General features: G+C 30.5%; 4 protein-coding genes across 4 annotated transcripts; 1 reads left to right on the top strand and 3 right to left on the bottom strand.

Moving 5' to 3' along the window:
- Positions 1–1,406: 1,406 nt before the first annotated feature.
- On the bottom strand, positions 1,407–3,411 carry LOC115885597 (G-patch domain and KOW motifs-containing protein). Its single transcript, XM_030904559.1, has 5 exons — positions 3,145–3,411; positions 2,915–3,093; positions 2,472–2,860; positions 2,004–2,136; positions 1,407–1,945 (listed from the first exon to the last, which is right to left on the bottom strand). Exons 1-5 carry the CDS (start codon positions 3,279–3,281, stop codon positions 1,446–1,448), a joined length of 1,338 nt encoding a protein of 445 aa, XP_030760419.1. The 5' UTR covers positions 3,282–3,411; the 3' UTR covers positions 1,407–1,445.
- Positions 3,412–3,754: 343 nt separating this feature from the next.
- On the bottom strand, positions 3,755–5,772 carry LOC115885561 (putative tRNA pseudouridine synthase Pus10). The gene is made up of 5 exons (XM_030904512.1): positions 5,128–5,772; positions 4,933–5,069; positions 4,561–4,877; positions 4,081–4,502; positions 3,755–4,019 (listed from the first exon to the last, which is right to left on the bottom strand). Exons 1-5 carry the CDS (start codon positions 5,546–5,548, stop codon positions 3,856–3,858), a joined length of 1,461 nt encoding a protein of 486 aa, XP_030760372.1. The 5' UTR covers positions 5,549–5,772; the 3' UTR covers positions 3,755–3,855.
- A 529-nt stretch (positions 5,773–6,301) lies between these two features.
- LOC115885564 (peptidyl-prolyl cis-trans isomerase H) lies at positions 6,302–7,079 on the bottom strand. Its single transcript, XM_030904514.1, has 3 exons — positions 6,917–7,079; positions 6,685–6,861; positions 6,302–6,619 (listed from the first exon to the last, which is right to left on the bottom strand). The coding sequence occupies exons 1-3, from the start codon at positions 6,998–7,000 to the stop codon at positions 6,326–6,328; spliced, it is 555 nt and encodes a 184-aa protein (XP_030760374.1). The 5' UTR covers positions 7,001–7,079; the 3' UTR covers positions 6,302–6,325.
- Positions 7,080–7,251: 172 nt separating this feature from the next.
- On the top strand, positions 7,252–9,032 carry LOC115885563 (magnesium transporter NIPA2). Its single transcript, XM_030904513.1, has 4 exons — positions 7,252–7,618; positions 7,681–7,823; positions 7,878–8,160; positions 8,221–9,032. Exons 1-4 carry the CDS (start codon positions 7,393–7,395, stop codon positions 8,538–8,540), a joined length of 972 nt encoding a protein of 323 aa, XP_030760373.1. The 5' UTR covers positions 7,252–7,392; the 3' UTR covers positions 8,541–9,032.
- The last annotated feature ends 509 nt before the right edge of the window (positions 9,033–9,541 follow it).

Genomic DNA, 9,541 nt, shown 5'->3' with positions numbered 1-9,541 from the left:
TTTTATATTTATTAACGATACATTAAAAAAGGATCTAAATCGGTGATAGATAAGTTACCTTTGTACCAAATTATTAACGAATCAGAATATTATGTTCCCAAAATTTCAATAAGATATAGAGAACAACGGCACATACTACAAACACGTTAACGTTTACGTACGCATGTGTATTTCTTATATTTTTTATACGCGTAAAAGATTCTTTACGTCTACGTATACGTGCCAGCAGCGGCCGATTCGACCGTAGGCCGTTGTTCTCTATTAGAGACACGTATACGTAGACGTAAAGCATCTTATACATGTTAAAATATAAGAGATGCGCGTGTGTACGTAAACGTTTACGTGTTTGTAGTCTGTGCCGTTGTTCTCTAATAATAATTATTAGAGTATATGCTTCAAAATAGTTGTGGCAGTAAAAAAATAAAAATAACTTTATCCTGAATGTCTCTCACTTTGCGGCAGCACCTCAATGGTACTGCTATCAAAGAATATACCTAGCTAGAAAAAGAATGGACTCTGCCATACTGAAAAATGGTCCTACAGAAGTGGCGCCATCTATTGAGTAGGGTTTGTTTTAAATGGATCGAAGCGCGGGCTTTTTAATTCAGCGTATTTATTGAATTTTACTCTAAAATAATTAAATTTGATTATTAAATCTTATTTTTTACACAAATTCAACAATAACAAGTATCGTTGTGATGTGTAAAAAATAAGATTTAAAAGTATAATTTATACAATTATTAGATAAAATTAAGGCCAAACATGTGAAATATTATTTATTATTTAAAATTTTTATTTATAAGTGAAATATTTAAACATCGTTTATTATAATACTACAAGACCAACGTAATACGCCCAAAGTTTTGTAAATGGTGTAAATATAAATAGGTACTCAAATGATGGCAAAAATAAAAGACTTACATTATACTTTTAGGGCCACAAACAAAAGGAATTGTCTAATTAAAACACATATAACAAATTATAGTTTGAAAAACGTTTTGATAATAATTTATTTGATAATATTATGATTGGCGCTATGACAACGACAATATTTTTTGAGAATTTGACAATAATATGACAATGGCGTTGGAAACTATGGAAACTACAAAAAATTCTGATTTAACGCCATCTGGCAATAACTAGTAGCAACTTCTTAACCTAAAAATTAATTGCACTACCACCTAGTGACTAGGGCTGGAACTATTTTATTTGAGATTTCCGTGGAAACGGTGGAACCGCTTTTGCTATTTTACTTTCCCGCCCCTGACTGCTATGGTACAAAACAGACAGTTTTTCGTTGACGTTTGTCTTCTAGCATGCAGCAAAGCTACAACTGGCTACAAACATGGAGCAATTACACAGAACTTAGGAGAAATATTAATAGAAAAAATAAAGCAAAATATTATTAAAAGACCAAATATATTTTTTACATACAATAAATATATTTATTTTCTTCTGCTTTGACGTCTGGAGTCTTCTTCACTACTATCGCCGCGTCTGTAACGGCTCGATTTCATTTTCCTCCTGTTTCTCTTATGATCTGAATCACTGTCGCTTATACTACTCTGTCTTGTTTTGCTTTTGTAACTACTACTCTTTTTGTGCCTATCACTAGACCTACCTCTGTCCTTATAATTAGATTTATTTCTATGACTTTTCTTACTACTGGTATATTCACTATCCGACGAAGAACTGCTTCTCCTTTTATATCTTGATTTCTTCGATTTTTTGTAATGCTCTTCTTTCGTATCTTTTTCCTCATCAGATGAAGATGCTTCACCTTTTATATGACCTCTATCTTCGTATTTATTAGTTTTAGAACTGCTTTTATATACCCTATGATCACTAGAACTTTTTTTAATATTCACTTCTACTTTTGAATCTTGTCTCTCCTGCTTCAATTTTCTGTCTGATATTTCTTTGAACTCTTCAAATTTTGCATTATCTAAAAAATATAGTAGTTAAATACATAAACCGTATTACCAATTTCAATATTCCCTTACTTAAGACTTTCGAACCCTTAGAAAATTCTTCTTTAGTTACAGGCATTAACATTATTTCGTTTATATTTATAATCTCCGATTTTGGATGTACTTTAATAATAACTCTACCACCGTCCTCATCAAATCCTTGAACCTATAATATTAATGTAATATTAAATGAAGTATTATTACAACTAGTGGTCGGACAAAACAAATTTATTGGGAAATAAGTTAAAAATATGGCTTAGTATTGCTTCAAATAAATAAAAAACAAATTCTGCCAATTCTTCCACTTTGTTCTATACACAACAAAGATTCTCTTTGCCTAAATTGTCACACTGAAATCTATAAAAATTCAGGAAAGTGACCACGTTTGTTCTTTGTAATTTTTGCCTGGAGGAGAGATAGTTTTTAAAATTTTGTAACTAATTTTTTCTAAACTATCCAACCACTAGCTAATTCACCCTATTTATAACACAATCTTTTTACCTGGCAGTAATTTCCCTTTTGTGCTCCAGCAATTATTTTTGCATATGCTCCTTTAACTAAAATCAGCTCATTTCCTTCTTTGTCTAATTGTTTATTGTTTGATTTTTCTGACTGAATCATTTTTGATGCTCCTAAACCTAATCCTTTTGGTCGAAGTTCTGGTTCAGGCAACACTGCCGATTTGGATACTTTTTTGCCAATAGGCATACCCTCCTTCCAACCCATTCCCCTCAGAAGGGCCAGGCCAAAATCAGCTATCGGTATGGATTCATAGTCTTCTAAAGTGGGTTGTTTTTCACCTTCTAGTGTTAGTTGCTGTTCTTTTATAGGTAGAATAGAAACTTTATTAGCATTATCTGAATCTCCATTGATTAATCGATTCTTAGCCTCTAAAAATAATATATTAAAATAGACAAAAGTAAACAATATTGGGATAAACAAACCTTTTAATAACTCTCTAGCAGCTAGTTCGTCAGGTGTTAGTTCAGAATCTGAGCGAGTGTCTTCTGTATCAGCCTTCACAACGCGGTTTTTTCCTTTAGCCTCCCTAATACGGTCTAAAAGACTTCTCTCGTTGTCTTTCATCGGTATAACAAGAGGTTCTTTTATCTCTTCAACAGCACTAAAGTTTGAGTTATAAGAAATTATAATTTTAAAGAATATGAATACTCACCCTTTAATTTTAATGGATTGTTCTTCCAAACATTCTATTAACTCTACTTTAGTCTCTTTAACTCTTGAAGTTGAAGGTATTATATTAGTTTTTTTCGAAAGTTTGTTAAAACCAAAAGATATTTTCTTTGAATCCATTTTAGGTATTTGTCAGAGACAAATTTTAATGGCTTCTTTTTACAGTTCTTACTCATGCGATTTATTCACTTTCTACTTTCTAGAGTTCCAGAGCAAAAAATTTATTTACATTTTTTATCACAAAAATACATAACCTAACTTTATAATTTCTTCTTATGAAAAAAGTAGGTATTAGCACAGAACAGATCTGCTCTGTGGTATTAGTACATTAGTCTTACGGCCATAGCTGCTAGGGCTTTCCGGCCGTCTAATAGAAGAGGCACGGATGGGACAATTTAATGAATTGGCTGTGATGTTATCAAGGATGGCATTCTTCCAAAAAGTAAGAATTTTTTTTTAAATATCGATAAGAAATTAAGACGAAATATCGATACGTAGGTTTACCGTTGTTTTTAAATTATAAAATAGGACCTCCTGAATCCTGAAATTAGAGCTTTACCCAAATCCCCACATCTCTTTGAGGAAAATACAACTAAAAAGACAATTTCTTTTATTCATGTTTGAACAAATTTTAGTTTTTTTGTGTTTAGGCTACACAGTTCCATTACGTAGAAAAAATATATAGAACAATTCTTTAAGGCCACTCCAAATTAATATCAATACAATCTAATGCAACTATGTCTGTTGAATAGCCCACTATAGAACATAAATTGGGGCAGGTCCTCTCAAGATCTCCATGTACAAACTCCTTTACGTATGTGCCTGCTTGGGTTACAATTTCTACTTCAAATAGATTTCCTAAAATACATACAAATACAGAGCATTCATAAATTAGAACTTTTAATAAACAAGTACCTACCTTCAGTCTCTTTGGCTTCCATTTTATGAATAGTTTTTGTTCTAGGTAGTAAACTTCTTCTATGTAATACCCTCATCGGAGTTGCTTGAGTGATTTCAAGTGCCTCCAGTGCATTGATTTTCTCTATTGCTTGTTTAATATCCGGAGCATCAGTTTTACACAGAGCCTTGTATGTTTTCTTTTTCGACTCTTCTCCGGTTTTTATCTTGTTCAAGTCAGAGGCATATACAATTTTTAGTTTTACAACAGCAGCTAATTCCGTTTTTAAAATGCTTTCTTCTATGGCTAACAGTTGACTTTTTAAGATATTTCTGTTGGCTGGATTTTCAATTTTGATATAAAATGGACGTCCTGTGCCCAACATTCGTACATCAAGGTCTTCCCTACCGCTCGCTGAAAAAGTCATCTGTTTTCTATCAAATCTACAACATTTTATGCTCATATATAGAGATCTAATATGTTTTAATAACATTAACTAACCCGAGTGTATCACAAATAGCATCAAAAATTATGTCTTGGACGTTGTGTTCAGAAACACTTACTCCATCAATAACCCAAGGAGTCTGTCCCACATTTCGCTTAAATTTAAAGTATCTTCCTCCAAGATATATAGGATCAGCGCACAAATCAATCTTTTCAATAGAAATTTCTTCTTGTGGAATAATAGGAGGTACCGGAAAGTATTTTTTAAATTTTTCTTCGTCTATATCTTTAAGAAGTTCAAATATGTTATTTCGACTGACTTCAAATTTGTTTCTTTTCTTTTTTCCTAATATGTTTGTTATAGCTTCTACTTCCTTTATAAAAATAGTAATACATATTTTTTAATGCAAATATTAAGTAAGTACTTACTGTATTATCATCTTTATATGCTAATGTAATTAATAAACTTAAATTGGATTTTGGGTGAAATGTTTTATTTAATGTTTTTGACAAGATACTAGATGCAACAGATCGAAAAATTCTGTGAGGTTGTTCTAACATTGTATCTAAAAATGTTATACTTGTTACAGAATTTTAAACTTTTAAAATACACACACTACCTACCTGTTGAATTATATAAATTTCCAAAAGGAGTATTCGGGAATTTTTCTACTAAATACAGATACATGCTATGTGCTCTTATAGATAAGCATTTTGGAAAGCTTACATTAAAAAAGAAAGTGTTGTATGCATTGTATTCCTTGCTTACTAACTTATAACTTTCTAATATTTTTTCTAGTGTTTCTGAATTATAACAGTTTAAACAAACTGGGCAAACATTTGCTTTAATTCTCTTAGGTTCAGGTCCTGTGTAGTTTTCTGTATTATGGAGAAGTTCTTTCAAATACTCTTTTGGGTTTTGATATGCTTTCTCGTTATCCAAAACATGTATGCCCAAGAAACGAACGATACATCTATGGCAGCAGCTTAATTCCGTAAGGAGGTTGCAAATTTTTTCCTTAAAACCTTGTTCCAGGGTAGTCATTATTTATATAAATATAAAATTTAATATAACTATTCAAAAAACACTTTATTAATGTTTTTAGGTGATGCCATAGATTTGGGTGATGCCAAATGTTGGGTTATGTTACTAGTAAGGATGTGACAAGAACGAATTATCGATTCTCGATGAAGTTTATAAGATCTAAGTTCTCGATACATCTACTGCCGGGTGTTTTAAATTTGAATACAGGGTGGCTCATTGTAAGACAAAGTGGCATGTCCTGGTATATTATGAGTTGTGAGCAGTATAACAATAAAATGTGAGTATACTGACTATTTTCTTTGTGTGTGTCAAAAGTCCGAGTTTGGAAAAATAGTGTCGAAGGTAGAGAAAAATAGGAAGATTAGATTTACATATTTTTTTACAAATAATATTTAACAGTTGTGCAAAATCTTCAATTATTATCCTCAAAGAACTTATTTGAGCTTCACATTTTGCTGCAATTGAATTTTATTCAAATTACTAAACAGAAATTTTACTGATTGAAAATCCAAGATAAAAATATGTATATAGAATTGAAAAGACAATTTAAACCTAATTACTGAAGTTAAATCAACATTAAATAACTACTAATACAAATATTTAGGAAACAAATAATAAAAACAAACCAATAATAGTTAACAAACCAATAAAAAATGAAATTATAAGATTGAGGAATATCTTCTGTACTAGTGGTATGTAACAGATGTATGTTCCAAAAAGGCTCAGACCTTTCAAAAGTAGGAGAAATAAATATAAAAATCTTAAATAATATTTAATCTACATCTGGCCACATTGTATAATAGTTACAGGAATTTTGGGTTTATTATTTGGTCCAGTAGGAACATTTTCAATCTTACGCATAACTAAAAGTCCATCAATAACTCTGCCAAATACCACGTGTTTCCCGTCAAGGAAATTACATTTAGCACATGTAATAAAAAACTGACAACCATTAGTGTCCTTTCCACTATTTGCCATAGAAAGTAATCCAGGACTATCGTGTTTCAATATAAAATTTTCATCAGCAAATGTCCCTCCTCCATAGATGCTCATCACTCCTGTTCCATCACCCTTAAAATTAATTAAAATACATATATATAAAAAATGGTAATGGAAAGAAGATATAAAATACATACATTTACAAAATCGCCACCTTGTATCATGAAATCCTTTATAACTCTGTGAAAACCAGCACCTTTATAACCCAGTGGTACACCATCTTTTCGAAATTCTCCGGTACAAAACTGTCTGAAATTTTCGCTGGATTTTGGTACAACGTCGGCAAATAGTTCAAAAATCATACGACCTATTTCCTATAATTAAGAGGATCATTAAAAAATGTTAAAAAATACTCTCTAAATTACTTACAGTTGTGCCTACAGAGACATCAAAAAATACCACAGGATTGGCAGGGTGTCTTAATTGACTCTGGATTTGATTCCAATTCGGCATTTTATTAATTATAAACAGTGAAAAAGCAAAGATTTTCCCTTTCCCTGTTCTTGTCTTCTGTTATTTAACCTCAAATGAAAACAAAATCAAATGTTCATCCATAGATTAAAGATTAAACAAGATAGCGTTATCTGCTCTATGGCTCTAATACCTAGTTGTCCATATTTCAGGGACTGTGGCTTCTGGCGGCTGAGGCCATTAAATCATACAAAACGTCAAACATTTAGCTACTAACTTCGCTAACCTGGTTTTTGTTTACATCTATTTTTAAATCACTTGAATTTTAGTATTTTGTTATCTACAACTTTATATTTTACGAAAATCTTATCAGTTATGAGTTAATACCTTCCCATAATTATTCAACAAAATCAGTAGAAAAGAAACACGTAAAAATGGATGACATCCAAACTGAGCATTTAGATTTCTCTAAATTTGATCATAAATCATCACAATTTTATATAGGTTTAATCTTAGCTATAAGTTCTTCTCTATTTATTGGGTCAAGTTTTATCATTAAGAAGCTATCCTTAAAAAAACTAAATCAAGTAGGTTTAAGAGCATCAGCAGGTGGATATGGATATCTTAAAGACTGGACATGGTGGATAGGCCTTCTTACAAGTAAGTCCATTGAGAACGTATTATCATTGAAAAGTAAATAATTTGAATTTTAACAATTTTAGTGGGCGTTGGAGAATTAGCAAACTTTGTGGCTTATGCATTTGCACCGGCTTCGTTGGTTACACCTTTGGGTGCATTAAGTATTTTAGTTTCAGCAATACTAGCTTCCAAATTTTTAAACGAAGCTCTTAGTACTAAGGGAAAGGTATTATTATAAACATACATTAAGCTTTTAATTGTCATAACTGATATTTTTTAGATTGGTTGTGTATTGTGTATAATAGGTTCAACAATCATAGTTGTATATGCTCCAAAAGAAGAGGAATTTCAATCTTTGGATGAACTACTATCTCGAGTTACTCAAATGGATTTCTTATACTATCTTTCTACTGTTTGTTTAATAACTATAATAGTGTGCTTTATGGGGCCAAAGTATGGAACTCGATACGTTATAGTTTATCTTTCAGTGTGTTCATCAATTGGTAGTTTAACAGTCATGTCTTGCAAGGCACTAGGATTAAGTATAAAGAGTTACTTCCTAGGTAGGTTTTATTAATCACTTTTATTCAGCATTTGCTTTGAATTTAATCTTTTGTTTTTAGATGAATTACCTATAAAACATGCCTGGATGATATTTGTCCTATTTCTTTTAGTGGTTGTATTTATCTGTACACAGATGAATTACTTGAACAAATCTTTAGATATATTCGATACAAGCGTAGTTACTCCTGTATATTATGTTATGTTTACGTCGATGGTTATAATAGCATCTGGTGTATTATTCCGTGAATGGGCAAATATGGATATCGTCAGTATATTCGGTACATTATTGGGTTTTACAATTACTGTTGGGGCTATCTTTTTGTTGAATGCCTCCAAAGAGAAGCAGGTTAAAGTAAATCTGTATAATAGGGTGCCATAACATAATAATTGACGAAAAATGCCAAAAAAAAAAAACAAATCCTTTATCTTATATCAGAAAAAAATTATCTCAATAGAAGTGATATAGTATTAATATATTATACATCCTTTTGTTTATAATTTTTAAAATGATTCAAAATCTTATCACACTCAATGCATAGGGTGTGTCAATTATTACATGAAATTATAATTTCTATATATAAATGATTGAGGATTTGATATATATCAAATTTTGATATATTTTCCTTTATTGAAGATCAAAAACTTCCAAGCAGTAGATTTGTCACACAAATAATTTATTCTGCTGATATAATTTATCAGAAATGCTTAATAATAATAATGTTTATGTCCAAAAAAAATCTACATGTATTTTGCAAAATACGGTAAAAAAGTTTTTTGCTAAAGAGAAAAATTTGTATTTTACAAATAATCTAAAATAATTAATTTATACATTATTTGCAGAAAATTTTTGATCTTTTTTTATTTTTTTTTGATCTTTTTTAAAAAAATGATTATACAGGGTTGTTCACCACATACGACACGGAGTATTGTAGCTAAACGATCAGATTTTTACAAATTATAAGTTTGCAAGATACAGAGTGTCCCAAATAAGTAAAAAATATTATAGTTGTATTTTTTTAAATGGAGCACCCTGTATATTATTCTATTTTTAGATTCTACGACTGAAATAAAGGTAAATTTGATTAATGGAGAAGCCTTACCCAAGAAGATACCCTTGGAGAAATGAAGCCTTAAAATTTTTACTGCAATTTCATAAAATTGAAAATATTACAAAAACGGTAAGGTTTAAGTGTGATAAACCTTAATCAAATTTACCTTTATTTTAATCGTAGAATCTAAAAATATAATAATATACAGGGTGTTCCATTTAAAAAAATACAACTATAATAGTTTTAACTTATTTGGGACACTCTGTATCTTGTAAAAATATTTTTAGATTGTAGCTCTAATAGTCCTTCAACGAACCCAAACCTTACAATT

This window comes from Sitophilus oryzae, unplaced genomic scaffold, assembly GCF_002938485.1.
Source record: "Sitophilus oryzae breed Bouriz unplaced genomic scaffold, Soryzae_2.0 scaffold_402_pilon_pilon, whole genome shotgun sequence".
NCBI lineage: Eukaryota > Metazoa > Arthropoda > Insecta > Coleoptera > Curculionidae > Sitophilus > Sitophilus oryzae.
This window is presented reverse-complemented; position numbering and strand designations above follow the sequence as displayed.

Excerpts from the sequence above, each read along its gene's own strand:
- LOC115885597 (XM_030904559.1), bottom strand. The coding sequence starts at position 3,281 with ATGGATTCAAAGAAAATATCTTTTGGTTTTAACAAACTTTCGAAAAAA. Across the intron at positions 3,094-3,144 it reads CAATCCATTAAAATTAAAGG|TGCTGTTGAAGAGATAAAAG; the intron begins GTGAGTATTCAT and ends CTCAAACTTTAG. Across the intron at positions 1,946-2,003 it reads TAAGGGTTCGAAAGTCTTAA|ATAATGCAAAATTTGAAGAG; the intron begins GTAAGGGAATAT and ends TATATTTTTTAG.
- LOC115885561 (XM_030904512.1), bottom strand. The coding sequence starts at position 5,548 with ATGACTACCCTGGAACAAGGTTTTAAGGAAAAAATTTGCAACCTCCTT. Across the intron at positions 4,878-4,932 it reads CATATAAAGATGATAATACA|GAAGTAGAAGCTATAACAAA; the intron begins GTAAGTACTTAC and ends ATTTTTATAAAG. Across the intron at positions 4,503-4,560 it reads GCTATTTGTGATACACTCGG|ATTTGATAGAAAACAGATGA; the intron begins GTTAGTTAATGT and ends AAAATGTTGTAG.
- LOC115885564 (XM_030904514.1), bottom strand. The coding sequence starts at position 7,000 with ATGCCGAATTGGAATCAAATCCAGAGTCAATTAAGACACCCTGCCAAT. Across the intron at positions 6,862-6,916 it reads ATGTCTCTGTAGGCACAACT|GAAATAGGTCGTATGATTTT; the intron begins GTAAGTAATTTA and ends TCTTAATTATAG. Across the intron at positions 6,620-6,684 it reads AAGGTGGCGATTTTGTAAAT|GGTGATGGAACAGGAGTGAT; the intron begins GTATGTATTTTA and ends ATTAATTTTAAG.
- LOC115885563 (XM_030904513.1), top strand. The coding sequence starts at position 7,393 with ATGGATGACATCCAAACTGAGCATTTAGATTTCTCTAAATTTGATCAT. Across the intron at positions 7,619-7,680 it reads GTGGATAGGCCTTCTTACAA|TGGGCGTTGGAGAATTAGCA; the intron begins GTAAGTCCATTG and ends TAACAATTTTAG. Across the intron at positions 7,824-7,877 it reads CTCTTAGTACTAAGGGAAAG|ATTGGTTGTGTATTGTGTAT; the intron begins GTATTATTATAA and ends GATATTTTTTAG.